The sequence below is a fragment of the Ammodytes marinus genome (assembly GCF_949987685.1).
Source record: "Ammodytes marinus genome assembly, chromosome: 9".
Taxonomy (NCBI): domain Eukaryota; kingdom Metazoa; phylum Chordata; class Actinopteri; order Uranoscopiformes; family Ammodytidae; genus Ammodytes; species Ammodytes marinus.
Genome location: NC_137213.1, coordinates 32,033,308 through 32,048,819, shown reverse-complemented (window position 1 = coordinate 32,048,819; position 15,512 = coordinate 32,033,308). Strand labels below are relative to the sequence as shown.

The following is a 15,512-nucleotide window of genomic DNA, read 5'->3' as shown; positions in this document are numbered from 1 at the left end:
TTCTTTCTGAACGTACAATCTGAAGAATTTTTTTGACTTTTTGGAATTCTTAGAACTATGAATGAACTGTATGAATGATATGATGTGTCATCTGAACAAGAGATTTCTCTTTCTGTGACATCACAGAAAGAGAAATGTAGGGTTAGACAGTGAGACCATAAAACACTCTTTCTGCCTTTTCTCAGGCTAGGATGAACCAATTAAATTTTTTTTTTGCACATTTATACTACATAGGATCTCAGAATTCAATGCACCTTCATATTCCCACCGGTGAAATAGGCCTTTAAACGTTTTAGTTTTATCCTCAGAACTTAAAAAATCCTCAGACAGTTACCTTGACATGTTGAGTGTTCATGACTTTTCATTTTTCAGTGCATTAAATATGATGAATATTTTACCCTTGCACTATTTAGTTTTTAGAATGTATTTAATGTTTAATATTGTTTATCTTTATCTTATTCTACTTCATTTAAATGTTTTGTTCCTATTGCACCGTGTGTGTGTGTGTGTGTGTGTGTGTGTGTGTGTGTGTGTGTGTGTGTGTGTGTGTGTCCTAACCCACTGTGGGTTGGAGATAAACGCCATTTCGATTCTTATGTGTGTCCTGCATATATCAGAATTGACAATAAAGTTTGAGTTGACTTGAATACTGTGTTTATCTGTTGTTTAGAAGGACTGGTCGACGGTGACGTCATCCCAAACATTCAGAGGAATGCTGACAGGTGCACAGCAAGAGGCTGCAAGTGGCCCAAGTCTGGTCGCTATGTCTACGTTCCAATCTATATCGCCCGCTCATTCAGTAAGAAATACTATCTCAAAAGAGAACGCTTGTTGTCAAAATCACTTCATGTCAACATCAGTAAATACCTCCTCATGATCCCCGACTACACAGTACGGACAGGTTAAAAATCTAGTGTTTATACACAGCATAGGCTTTGTAAACTGGAAACAAAAAATGTGAAAAAACAGTGACCTGTATATCGAGCGCTGTGTTTGTCTATTCATGCATCTCACCAATAATTTTTTTTTAAATAAATAAATATTTTTTTTTCTCCAGTCAGAACAGAGCGCAATAAAATCATCCGAGCATTGTTGAGGTTCCATAGCTCAACATGCATTCGCTTTGTGTGGCGCAGGAGGCAACGGGAGTTCCTCTACTTCTACCCTGGCCGTGGGTATGAACACGCACACACACACTCACACACACACACACACACACACACACACACACACTCACACACACACACACACACACACACACACACACACACACACACACACACACACACACACACACACACACACACACACACACTCACACACACACACACTCACACTCACACACACACACACACACACACACACACACACACACACACACACACACACACACACACACACACACACACACACACACACACACACACACACACACACACACACAGAAATACTCTGGTACAAGTTAAAGTCCTACATTCAAAATTTGCCTGAGGTCGAGATAAATGTTTATCTTAAAGATATCAACATGTCACATTGCCAGTTGATTACTGACATTAAAGCTCCCATATTATACACTTTTCGGTTCTATTATACACCATATTATATGGTCTTAGTGGTCCCTAATACGTTCTATTATACACCATATTATATGGTCTTAGTGGTCCCTAATACGTTTTTCTTTAATTGTTTGCTGAAAAAAACTTTCAGATAATTTATTGTACGATGTTCAGCTAATCTCTCAATGGCCTATTTTTTAAAAAGAGCTGCAGCTCCCCTCGTAAATATACAATCTTTGAGCTCCCCCCGCCCCCTGTCTGGAAGCGAAGCCAGATACGCCTCGCCCTCTGTCTGTTTGTAAACAATGATGACGTATAGCCTGTTAGCTCAGTTAGGTTTAGCCTACCCATGAGAAGAACCAAGTCTAGTGCTAGTAACGCACTTTGAACAGTTTGACATGACCTATCCTTGTCTACATGAAAGACTATGTTCATACAGATGCACTGACAGCCACAAGCTAATGGAAACGGCATGTTCACAATACAAATGCTGCAAAAGATGGTGGCTACTGCGAAGCTAGCTCGGGAGCTACCGGCTAAAAATACCACTGAAATCAGTGAAAAAAATATCTTCAAAGTTGATTTCTACACTATTAACTTCCAATCCTTTGTCCTGTTAAAAACGAGGCATTTCCAGACTGGTGTGGGGGATAGAAATATGTTTTTATGAGCAAAAGCTGAATGCTTGTCCCAAAGCTAATAGCTATACACCAGTCAGGCAAAAATACCAATAAAAACATTTCTTTCAGTTTCACTGTTTGAAAAAACCCACAAGTAGCTTCCTATCCGTTGTGTTATTAAAAATGAGGCTGTTGTGGTTAAGATAAATGAGTGGATTATGCAACATTCACCATGCTTTTCTGTACTACAGGCATCTTGTCGCTTAGCAACAAGCAAACAACATGGGGGTGAAGGAATATTTTTCCAGAGGATCTCGGGGCCGTGGACCAAAAAGAAATAGGGGTGTGAGCTGCACAGTGGAAGCTTCTGGCTTTCCAGTTTTTGACGTCAGAAACGGGGAGAATTCTGACTGGAGTATATTGGGGGGGGAGGGGTGGGGGTTTCAGAAAGGGGGAGAGTGAGAAAAGGAGAGATTGTTATTTTTTTAAATATTTTGGCAGTCTCTAGGCACACCGTGGACCCATGGATATGTTGGAACACATTTAAAAAGTGCATTTAGCATAATATGGGACCTTTAAAACTATTATTATTTGTTTTAAAAGTTTTTCAGAAATGTTTGAATAAATATGAAAATGTAGCGATCTCTAACTAATTCTGCTTAAAGCTGCAGTGTGTAGAATTTTGGGTTTTATTTCCTAGCAGATTTTGTAGAAAGTAATTATAATATCCATGAGTACATTTAATTTAGTGCATAATAGCTGACTTTTTTTTTTTAATTATTATTTTTTCCCTTAGAAAGGGTCTCATATATGTCCATATTTCTGCATATTTTGGACCAAGGCCTAGTGCCGCCATCTTGAAAGTGTCATAGTTGGAATGTCATCAGGTGCATTGTTTAAAATTTAGAATTGTTCTTGTCCTTGAAGGCCACTGTAGCTTCTGAAAAAATACTTTGTACAGGTCCTAAACAATTTTTTCTTCTTCTGTATGTGTGTGTGTCTACGTGTGCGCTTGCGTGCGTGGGTGTGTTTGCGCATGTGTGTGTGTGTGTGCGCGTGTGCGCTTGCGTGTGTGTGTGTGTGCGTGTGTGTCTCTCAGCTGTTCATCTTACATAGGCCGTCAGAGAGGTAGAGGACAGGCTATCTCTCTAAAGAGAAGAGGTTGTTTCAGCACGAGGACGATCCAACATGAAGTTCTTCACGCTCTTGGATTCCACCACGAACAGAGACGCTCCGACAGAGACCGCTACGTCTCCATCCTCACCAACAACATACAGCCAGGTACACACACACACACACACACACACACACACACACACACACACACACACACACACACACACACACACACACACACACACACATAGGGTTATTTTTCAACAATCATTTTCAAACTTTTTCAAATCTTCATACTCCTTCAGAAAATCCAGTTTAGCGTCAGCTTTTCAGATCCAATACACAGACTGTAACCTAGGACTAAATCTTTTCTCTTCTGTAGGAGCGCGTAGGCAGTTCCTGAGGACCAGTACCAACAACTTGGGAGTTCCCTACGACCTCAACTCCATCATGCACTACGGAAAGTGAGTGAACTCTGGATCTATAAATCATCTATTGAAAATGTATTATTGCTTAAGCCGAGACACTGCAGGGGAACAGGGCAACATTTTTAAACCTATAGATAAGATCATGAAACTGATGAAAACACTATTATCTTTTCTATAACAATTTTTTTCAGAAATCGTTTAATAAATATGCAAATTTGGCAATATCTTACTAATTATGATTAAATGTTCATCTCCTTAAACACCAAACATCTACATGTTGGATAAAACCATTTTCATATTAGAGTCCAAGGTTTTTACTGAACAGATTTTGGATACAGGCTCTTTTAATTTTATAAATAAGAAAACACTATGTAAAAAAAAATGCATTTTTAGCATGTTTTTATGAAGAAAATGTCTCATAAATCAGTCAATGAACAACATATGAACAAGTCCTTCTTTAATAACCTTCAAAATAGTGCAACGAATGATTATGGAAAGTGTATTGATGTGTGCTTTAGGAGTTGAGATTTTTGGTTAAGAGAAAAACTAATATTGAGATAATGTCCTTTAAAGATGGTTGTATTGGAGAAATATACAGATGCAAACAGACAAGGTATAGGTCTGTAAACATGTTTTTTTCTGTGTGTCCTCCTCCAGCTTTGCCTTCTCCAGAAATGGGCAGCAAACCATTGTCGCTAAGAGTAACCCGAGACTGAGTCTGGGAACAGCGACCAGTATGACCAGTAATGACATCGCCCTCGTCAACCGGCTCTACCAATGCCGCGTGTGAAACCTAAACATCCTGTTGTTAAAGTGTCTACGAGGAACTTTCAGTTTGTGTAAATTCTAGCGCCCCCCTATAGACAAAAAACGGTAGTGTCAAAGGCATAGCGAAAAACGATATAAAAATAGCATTCTTTGCACTGATGTTCTCGTTTACTGTTACATGTAATGTATGATCATCAGAGGAACAATTTGACTTTCTCAAAAGTATTTTAAAGTTCCTCGTAGCTACTTTAACATGTGGAAGAACACGGCAGACACATCCCACTAATGAAAGATGTATCCCCATTAGTCTGACCTCAGCAGACTTATAAATCAGACGGTTAACAACATATGAACAAATCCTTCTGTAATAACCTTCAGAATAGTGCAAGGAATGATTATGGAAAGTTTAGTTGATGTAAGTGCTTTAGAAATTGAGATTTGTGGTTTAGAAAAAGTCTAATGAGGTCAGACTAATGGGGAAACTGCCTTTATCTTTGTTTTTTAAACAATTTTTCAATTCAAATTTAATCATTTGATTTGAATCATGTACTCTTTTCTTTATTGATGATTATCTTCTGGTTTTACTGAGTGGAATCACAGAGATTTTAATTGATTTAATGATTGTAAACGATGCGGAAATGAACATAATGGAACAATTAGACACAGAGAAAGTTGTTTTTCATACAACAAAAACCCTCCAACAACAAAAACCTTGTGTTAATACACAGCCTAGGCTCTGTAAACTGGTATAGCCCTATAAACAAAGAGGCTTCCACTTATATTCATTGATTTTTACAAAAAGTGATTTTGACAACCGGCATGCTCCAGAATCGCTTGGAAAGTACAAGTGCCTCTAAATTGGTACTAAATGAATTGTGCAAATCTAATCAATAGCATTACACGATAACCTCTAAAATAACTTATCAATTCTAAATTATTAATAATTCCTTATATGATTATCGGGAGAACTTGGGTCGAACTGTGTTTCATTATTTCGTTGATGCAATATATTTATCCACTAATGATTTATAATGAATGACTTTGTATTAATCTTTACAATCAACTTGTTCAATAAAATCAAGCAAAATAAAGCTGTGATGTTTTTGATTTCCAGCCAAAAGAGGTGGTAACCCCTCAGATTAGTTTTTTGTTTTGGTGAATTCTGCCCAGGGGTCACTGAGGAAAGAAAATATAAACCTGTTAGCATCTACTCAGACGGCTGTGGCCCCTTCCATTCACTGTGATGGGAACGGGAATCGGCCACCGGTTGGTAAAAGGATCTTGCAGTTTTTGCACATGACAAATGCACAAAAGGTTGGGTATTTTAGTTGGTGTCGTGTTCCGTTTCGCTTTTCCAGAGCAAAAATGGCACAATGAGTCATTTTCCAGCGACTGTTGCTGTTTTGTTTATCACAGTAGCTACGAGGAACTTTTGAATTAGGATAGGTGAAAGGGTTGTTGATGTCCCCCTTGAAAACAAAATGAGCCCAGTTTGTTATCAAGGGGGACATTATCATAGTGAGTGAGTCAAACAAAGTAGAAACATACTTCACGGAGAGAGAACAACAGAACAACACCAAACAGACAAACCAACATCAAACAAAACCAAACACTACAGTACCAACATTTAAAAACACATAAAAGTAACAAGCAAAAGCAACAGCCTGGGTTATGGTCAGGGTCAGGTCCACAAAGACAGGCAGGAGAATGGGTATGACAGGCAGGAGAATGGGTATGGCAGGCAGGAGAATGGGTATGGCAGGCAGGAGAATGGGAATGGCAGGCAGGAGAATGGGAATGGCAGGCAGGAGAATGGGTATAGCAGGCAGGCGTCCGATGCGGATCCTGAGGCAGAGGTAGAATAAAGCTAATTTCAAAATTGAAAATTGGAAAAGAACACTTAAAACAAACATGTAATGGTAAAGACAGTAGTTTGGATAAGTTGGCAAAATAATATTGTAGATACCAAATGTATTTGTATTGTACAGTTTAAAGTCTTTAGAGGAAAATACACAACAAGCAAACATTGTGGTTTTCTGCAGAGTTTGAGGTTTAAAAGATATACAGGAATAACTGTGTTTATGTTTAGTTTTATATGCACTTACACACAAAATAGTGTTTGAATAATGTTTAAAAGTTGAAGCAACAATGAAGCCAGTAATACTAGTGATTTAGTGTTGTGTATTTCTATATCCATCCACTAGATGTCACTGTTGTTTAGATTTGAGCTGATGAGAGAGAACAGCAGCATATATGAATCTATTCTCTGTGGTTATTAGGATTCATAAAAAAACTGTTGACAGCGAATCAACAATAATATCTCAATGACAGTGGACATGACTTCCTCTCTGGTTAAACTATTGTTCCAGGAACTTCAGGTGGATTTCAGTGCTCAGTACTCACTGTCTTAACTTTTGATCCAAACCTGTTTACATTAATATACATATATTATATTTATATAAATTGTGTTTTCGAAAGCAGAATCTAAGGTTAGGTTTGGTTCAACGTTAGTGTCCCTTTGGGGAAATTTGGCTCGGGTACAGGGTAAGATTCCTTCATAAAAAGTGGAACTGTTGCTCTTAGTTCAGCTGTGTGTGGGGAGCCTATATACTTATGTGTGTGTGTGTGTGTGTGTGTGTGTGTGTGTGTGTGTGTGTGTGTGTGTGTGTGTGTGTATGTGAGTGTGTGTGTGTGTGTGTGTGTGTGTGTGAGAGAGATAGAGAGAGATAGAGAGAGAGAGAGAGAGAGAGAGAGAGAGAGAGAGAGAGAGAGAGTGTGTGTGTACAGCAGCAGATATGAATCTATTCTCTGTGGTTATTAGGATTCATAAAAAAACTGTTGACAGCGAATCAACACTTCCTTTGCTGCAGCAGACGGGCTGTGTGGGTTTCTGCTCTGAAGCTTTCTCACATTAATATCACAATGACAGTTACAACCATCCACTCTGTGTTAATATTTAAAAAAAAATGTAAGCAGCAAATTCTAGAATACATACTCATGACAATAAAAATAAATTGTAAAAGATTGTGCATTGATTAAGCAGCAAATTATATATTTATAAAAATAATATGTTGTTCATCTTTGTCATTGATCAGAGCGTCAGAACACAAACCACAGAGACAAACAAGTCAAACAAACAATGAGCAGAACTAGAGCGTCCATGTTGGTTCAGCTCAGTGACCACAGTGTCATCAGCGTAGAGTTTAACTTCCACACTGACACATTTATAAAAGTGTCTCAGCCCTGAACCTGGTGGGACACACACACCCACTGACTGGTATATAATGTCTATATGTTCCTGTCTGCTTCTCTTCTCTTGGCTTTGTTGTCCTTGTTTAGCTGTTTGTTTATATTCAAACCTTCCTGTTCATTTGACGCTGTGTGAAAGTAAACTGAGATCTACTAACAACCAGAGACAAACTACGTGTAGGTGTCATCATAAACGGCCAATGGAGACAGTGTGATTTTTTTTCAGTTTATTGAGAATGAAACACTGACATAATTTGACAAACCTGCTGCACTCTGAACAGTATATTTAAAAATAAACTCAAGAAACGATACTTTAAAGTACAAAATATCTAGCCGACTAAAGTAACATTTGTAAGTGGTAATTAAACTACATTATCACAATAACACTGTTTACCACATTAAATACACTTAGTCACTATGATTATAAGGGCCCGTGTCCACCTAACGCCTTTTTCCAGCGTTAAACGCTGGCTGTGCGCTCGGGAGTGTGTCTACTGAGCGTTTTTTACAACCGGTTTTTTCGACCGCTTTTTTCAAGCGTTTTATGAGCTGGGAGAGAGAGTGCTGTGATCGGGGGAGAGAAAATGCTGATCGTCACCTGTCAGTCAGACCTATCAACACTGGTTTAACTGTTTAGGCTTGCTGTTTTCTATTTAAATCGTTACATTGTAATATGAGTAGTCTTATGAAACAGAGAATACTTTCCACCATCCTCTGTTTGGATGAGGAGTTATCACGGCTCCTGCAAACACACACGGAGCAAGTTGTAGGCTGATGTGTGCGCATGAAACGATCTGTAGGAGATAAAAAATACAGAGAATCAAGTGTTGGCCTAATCTGCTCCCACAAACAGGCTCTCCTCCCTCTGTTCTGGTCATTTTAACGGGCTCTCCTCCCTCTGTTCTGGTCATTTTAAGTCTCTATTTTCGTACAGTTTCGGGTAAACAGAGACGGAAAAAGCAGTTTCTCTTCCGTCTTCTTTGTTGCCAAGGCGACGAGTCCCGACGATCTACTATCTGATTGGCCCTTTGAAAAAAGCGGCGGTGACGTCCCCGCCGCCTTTCTGAAAAGTTAAACTTTTTTCAACTTGCAAATCTCGAAGCGGCCGCACAAAAAGACAAAAAGCGCTCGAAAAAAACCGCTGGGCGCTGCGCCTTTTCTCAGAGCGGCCGCCTTTTCCCGAGGCGGCCGCTTCTCATTGGGAATCAATTGAAAAAAGGCGCTTGCGGTGGGAAAAAGGCGTTAGGTGGACACGGGCCCTAAGCGTGTTTATATGGTGTATATTTTACAGTATTTCAGCTCTTCATAAAAATATATATTTTACAAACAAACAGCACAGATCTTTTTTTGGGGCATTTTCAAGCTTTATCAGATAGTACAGTGTTGAAATGGGGCGACAGAGAGAGAGGGGTTATGACCTGCAGTAAAGGTCCACGGGTCGGATTTGAACCCGAGACCACTGCAACAAGGCCTGAGCCAATATGGTACACGTTCTATCCACTATGCCACTGGAGCACCCATAACATGTCATTATTAACCTTTTTGAAAGCCGATCAAAGTGATAAATGAGATGAATGGATGAGATTTGATGGTGAGGAAAGGTGAAGCAGAAAACAGTCAGTCAGCCAGTGTGCCGTTGGTGGACGGTCCCATGTTTCTGAAGATCATCATCACATAGAGGCTGTAGCAGTACACCAGACTCTTCACTATCAGCAGCGTGTACAGCAGCACCAGCAGCTTCACCCTGCACTCAGCCTGGAAGATCACTGACAGACAGACAGACAGACAGACAGACAGACAGACAGACAGACAGGCAGACAGACAGACAGACAGACAGACAGACAGACAGACAGACAGACACACAGACAGACAGACAGACAGGCAGGCAGGCAGACAGACAGACAGACAGACAGACAGACAGACAGACAGACAGACAGACAGACAGACAGACAGACAGACAGACAGACAAAGGTTATTAATCTGTTTCAACATATTCTTATTAATTGAACAATTAAAGCTCAAAAGGACCACACTGACTGATTAAAAAAAAGTCAGGACCCAAGAAATTACGAATTACGAATAAAATAATGAAGATTAAAGTTACTGAAGGATCCAATGGAAAGTCTACATTTATAAAGACACAGGTTATTATGATTGGGAAGTTGGATTCATTGGAGCTTCTAGATTTGGTCCTCATAGATTTCATAGCACCCTCAAAGCCCCTAATGTAGTGAAATGTCTCTAAAACTGTCCATGCAGAGAGGCAGAAGGTGATCTTACATTGAGCTCGGTGCAGAGCTAGCAGGTCTCTCTCTGGAGGACAGGAGGCTGCTGCAGCTGGAACCTCTGAAACAGAAAAGGATTCAAAAAGAAATGTCATTCCAGGGGTGTCGCTTAGTGGTTCAAGGTTTTTATTAAATGTCCCAAAAGGGCAAATTGTTTACAACAGGATATCAAACACACGACAATGACATCAATGGGCACACAACACCATTATGTGCACAATAATATGTACACAAGCCTGAGGAGGACAAGAAAGTGCATAAAAATAAAGTGCCTGGATATAAAAACAAAATAAAAATAAAAACAATTAAAAAATAAAAACAATTAAAAAATAAAAACAAATTAAAAGCAGATAAAAACAAAGACATCTGCAACAAAATAAAAATCAAGTCAACATCAACATCATCATCAATCACCTGCTGCTGGCCGAATTGATTGCACGGATGGATGAAGGGACTAAGGAGTATTTGTATCTATTGTTGGCTATCCTAGGGACACACAGACGAAGGAGTATTTGTATCTATTGTTGGCTATCCTAGGGACACACAGACGAAGGCCTGATGGCAACAACATAAACTCGGAGTAGAGTGGATGGGCCTGGTCCTGACGAATGTAAAAAGCTTTCTTAAGCAACTGTCTGTGGTAAAAAGAGTCGAGGCTCTCCAACTGGATGCCAGTAATTTTTGAGGCAGTTTTTACAACTTTCCCTATTGAATTTTTATCCTTGGTAGTGAGGTTACCGAACCAGCAGATAGCAGAGAAGGAGATGACAGAATGTATGTAAGCACAGTAAAACAGTTTCAACAGGCTTTTTGCGACATTGAATCTAGCCAGTTTTCTAAGGCAGTACAGGCGTTGCTGGCCCCTCTTGCACAGCATGTCCGTGTTAACATCAAATTTCAGATGATTATCAATAATCGTGCCCAGATATTTGTAACTGGTCACAATTTCCACTGGCTGGCCACAAATGACAGTGCTCTCGGTGGGATGGGGGCCACGTCTGAAATCTATGCAGAGCTCTTTTGTTTTAGAGATGTTAAGTTCAAGGAAAGCATCATTGCAGCAGGTCAGAAAGTCCTCTGTAACCTGGCCATGCACAGTCTCGTCGTTATTGAGAAGGCTGACAATGACCGAATCATCCGCGTATTTAATGATGAAGCGGTTGTCGTGGTTACTGCGACAGTCATCGGTGTATAAAATAAACAAAAGAGCGGAGAGAACACAGCCCTGTGGCGAACCAGTGGAGGTAGACAGAAGGCTAGACACTGTTGTGTTCACCTTAACACGTTGTGATCTATTTGTTAAAAAATCCAATATCCAACCCACTAGACAAGGATCCAGGCTAAAAGTGTTAATTAACTTTTCAACGAGAACATGGGGCTGGATCGTGTTAAAAGCAGAGGAGAGGTCGACAAAAAGTAGCCTGTCGTGCTTCTTACTGCCTTCAAGATGTTTAAGAAGCAGATTTAGAAGAGTAGCGATAGCGTCCTGGACGCCTCTTCCCTCCCTGTAAGCAAATTGAAAAGGGTCTAGAAGGCTCTTGGTTTTAGCGACGAGTTCTGATTTGACAAGCTTCTCAAATTGCTTCATGACCAGGGAAGTAAGGGCTACAGGTCTGAAATCGCTAAGTGTTTTTGGATTATTGCACTTGCCAACTGGTATTATAGTGGACTGTTTCCAGAGGGAGGGTACTATCTGCTGACTGAGAGATCTGTTAAAAATCAAATGAAAAATGGGACCCAATTGATCAGCACATGTGTTTAATAAACGGCCGCTGATGTGATCAGGGCCTGGGCCTTTGCGGGGGTTGCATTTTTTTAAAACAGTTGGTCACATCCTGTTCCTTAAAAAAAGGATTAGAGGGGGGGGCGGACAAAAAACTATTTTTGTACACAGAGTGTAGTGGTGTAGTGGTTAGAGCCCCCTTCCCACATAGAGGCTCAGTCCTCTTCACAGCAGACCCGGGTTAGAATCCAGCCCAGCCATTTTCTATGCATGACATCCCCCTCTCTGCCCCATTTCAACTCTGTCTCTCGATACTATTAAATAAAGCTTGAAAATACCCAAAACATTACTAAAAATAAAGACACAAATTAAGAGATGTCGGCTGCTGCTGAACACAGTCCCTGAGTCTTCATTACCTTGTTCTGTTTGGGCCTTCACTGTGCCGCTCTCATGCTCCACAGAGCAGAGATATTTATACGTGCTGTTCTCTTGATTGATCCTTAAGATGGAGGCAGTGTGTCCAGACTCTCTGAGCTCCAGCTGCTCTCCCTGATCAGCGGTCACCTTCTCCACAGCTCCATTCTCCTTCTGTCTTTCCCAGGAGAACTTGACCAGAGGAGGAAACATGTCTGAGGCCAGACACAGCAGGGAGCTCTGGCCCCCAGGGTGGGCGCTGGATGCTGCTGGGTACACGCTCACCACGGGCTTCACCACCTGCTCATCTGAAGTTGGACAGCAGAAACAAACACACAGACACACAAATGCACATGCACACACACACACACACACACACACACACACACACACACACACACACACACACACACACACACACGCACACACACACACACACACACACACACACACACACACACACACACACACACAATATACAAGTCCATTCATCATAATTTAAAACGTGTAATTATAATAAAATGTACCATTAATGGGTGTACGTTTTTTTCATATAACAATAAGCATACATTCACTAATTAATTTAAAAAAATTTCTTGTTTACATAATTTTTTTCTATTTTAAAGGCCCACTTCACCGGTTTGAATATGAAGGTGTATTGAATTCTGAGATCCTATGTACTTTGTAAATATTACTGTGATGTCACAGTAAAAGACATCACAGTAATATTTACAAAGTAAGTTTTTTTTTTAACCCTATATTTCTCTTTCTGTGATGTCACGAGAAGGAGAAATATAGGGTTAAAAAAACACTCTTTCTGCCTTTTCTCAGGCTAGGATGAACCGATTTCAATTTTTTTTCGCACATTTATACTACATAGGATCTCAGAATTCAATACACCTTCATATTCAAACCGGTGAAGTAGGTCTTTAATGTAATGTAACATAATTAATGATTTATTGATAAAGATTGTCAATTTACGTGAGATTTATTTTTTCCTTTATCTTCATCTTCACTTATAGTCTATGTATCAATATATAAGAGAGCCGCATAAACATCACTTATAATTCAATCATCAAAATATTTATGAAATGCTTTATACCACCATATTATCTAATCTAACGTTACTCTTAAAACACAAATAAATACATAAATAACATTACTTTTTATTTTCAATTTTAAAGTGAATGCATAATTACAATGATACGTTTAGAAATATCTGTTATACACTATAAAAAGGTATGATCTTTTTTAATACTTTTTCATTTAACACAGATATAATAAAACATATGTATATTATAATTAACCTTAAAATAGAAAACTATTTAAATCAATACTATGTGTTACATTGAATGCCATACACTTTTCTCTACCATCTAAAAAACTAAATAAATGATCAGTCATTTTGTAACAATTTTAGATTTTTCACATAATCTTTCAATGTTAAAAAGTATTAAATGTTCAGATATACCTTTGGTAAAGCCGATCATATAATACAATTTACTTCTTGTTAAAAAGCCCTTACAAAAAGTATCTGATAATGAATATGTATCACTATTCACTTTCATGTTACTTTCATCAAATAAGAGTTACATTAAGCATCATGTAATATTCATACTAGATATTATATAAAGAAAACAGAAAAACTTCAGATTGTGAGATTTAAAGGAAAGATTAAAGGAGGATTCTTTTCATGAATCATGAACGTTTTTTAACTGCTGCATGGCTGCAAGAATTCTCTAATTATGGAAAAACAAACATGTAGCAACAGGAGCTGAATAAAAACTAATTGTTCATAAAACAAATGAATTAAATAAATGTTTTTCTTACCTGTTACATACAGTTTAGTTCCAGAGCCAAAGATGCGGGAGATGCCTCGTTCCCACAGTGAAAACCACCGATACAAAAACCTGTCTGCTGCTGAATGTGTCAGCTGAGGTGAACCAGTCCAAGATAAAAAACGTTCCTAACTGTCACGGGAGGTGTAAGCGGGCAACTCTGGAGACGTAATCCCTGCTCTTAAATAAACATGTTTTTTAAAAATCAGAGAACACAATTTAGCAGTTACATTAAGCTTTTCCAGCAAAAAAATAAAAATAAATAAAAAACGAAAGTCAGCAAAACACTTCCTGTTTCCGGTTTAATGCTTTTGATATGATTTAATTTATTTGCACAATAAAAAAACTAAAAAGATATAGACAACAGAAAATATGATATGACGTAAAAGGTAAAAGGTAACAAAGTGTGCAGGTGAGAAAAAAAATAGGTGTCAAGGATATCTCTCCTCAAAGGTAATTTCATGTAAAATAATGAATAACATAAAAAGTGATTTAATCCACAAGATAATACAGAGGTTAAAAAGCAAGCAAAGTGATCTCTCCTGCTATTTTAACTGCAAAGTCCGCAATATCGATTGATCAGCTCGCTCTAAATGACTACCATGGACATATACAGAAAGCTAAATACATTACATATGGTGAAACCGGAAGTGTCAACTGATTTTACTTTGTAATGTATCGCTTCACTTCCTGTCTGACCGTGGAGGATGACTGAGCTCTGCTCTCTTGATTGGCTTTCCTCGTGACAAAGAAAATATAAAACGTTCATAACTGTCACGGGAGCTGTAAGCAGACGACTCTGGTAAAGCCTATCATATAATACAATTTAATTCTTGTTAAAAAGCCTTTACATAAAGTATCTGATAATGAATATGTATCACTATTCACTTTCATATTACTTTCATCAAATAAGAGTTACATTAAGCATCATGTAATATTCATACTAGATATTATATAAAGAAAACAGAAAAACTTCAGATTGTGAGATTTAAAGGAAAGATTAAAGGAGGATTCTTTTCATGAATCATGAACGTTTTTTAACTGCTGCATGGCTGCAAGAATTCTCTAATTATGGAAAAACGAACATGTAGCAACAGGAGCTGAATAAAAACAAATTGTTCATAAAACAAATGAATTAAATAAATGTTTTTCTTACCTGTTACATACAGTTTAGTTCCAGAGCCAAAGATGTGGTACCAGACTGGTGCTCCTTCCCACAGTGAAAACCACTGATACAAAAACCTGTCTGCTGCTGAATGTGTCAGCTGAGGTGAACCAGTCCAAGTTATGAGCCAGGATCATGTTACAGCTGCATGATGTTTATCTGATGTTTATTTTGTTTATTTTGTCAAGTGTTTGATGGAAAGTTTATCGAGAATTAGAGGCTGAAATATCCTTTGTTCTACGTTTAAAGCATAATGTAGCCCCTTTACCCCAATAATATAGAGGGCAGGGCCCTAGGTTCTCTAACCCAACTTGTTTACTTACATTTATGTTTGGATTCCCTATATTAAT

The 15,512-nt window shown here is 38.6% G+C and overlaps 2 protein-coding genes across 2 annotated transcripts in view; one reads left to right on the top strand and one right to left on the bottom strand.

The window, feature by feature from the left end:
• LOC307255195 (hatching enzyme 1.2-like) overlaps positions 1–5,573 on the top strand; it is a 7,573-nt gene extending 2,000 nt beyond the window's left edge. The window contains exons 4-8 of the mRNA XM_080033840.1: positions 671–799; positions 1,058–1,175; positions 3,276–3,457; positions 3,675–3,756; positions 4,378–5,573. Of these exons, the coding sequence (XP_079889966.1) occupies positions 671–799; positions 1,058–1,175; positions 3,276–3,457; positions 3,675–3,756; positions 4,378–4,510 (644 nt within the window). The 3' untranslated portion in view covers positions 4,511–5,573. The remainder of the gene's footprint in view (positions 1–670; positions 800–1,057; positions 1,176–3,275; positions 3,458–3,674; positions 3,757–4,377) is intronic.
• A 2,586-nt stretch (positions 5,574–8,159) lies between these two features.
• On the bottom strand, positions 8,160–14,106 carry LOC307255895 (uncharacterized protein). Its single transcript, XM_080034715.1, has 4 exons — positions 13,990–14,106; positions 12,162–12,467; positions 10,018–10,083; positions 8,160–9,503 (listed from the first exon to the last, which is right to left on the bottom strand). Exons 2-4 carry the CDS (start codon positions 12,370–12,372, stop codon positions 9,355–9,357), a joined length of 426 nt encoding a protein of 141 aa, XP_079890841.1. The 5' UTR covers positions 12,373–12,467; positions 13,990–14,106; the 3' UTR covers positions 8,160–9,354.
• Between the last annotated feature and the right edge of the window lie 1,406 nt (positions 14,107–15,512).

Excerpts from the sequence above, each read along its gene's own strand:
- LOC307255895 (XM_080034715.1), bottom strand. The coding sequence starts at position 12,372 with ATGTTTCCTCCTCTGGTCAAGTTCTCCTGGGAAAGACAGAAGGAGAAT. Across the intron at positions 10,084-12,161 it reads GAAGGCCCAAACAGAACAAG|AGGTTCCAGCTGCAGCAGCC; the intron begins GTAATGAAGACT and ends TTTCTGTTTCAG. Across the intron at positions 9,504-10,017 it reads AGCTCTGCACCGAGCTCAAT|TGATCTTCCAGGCTGAGTGC; the intron begins GTAAGATCACCT and ends TCTGTCTGTCAG.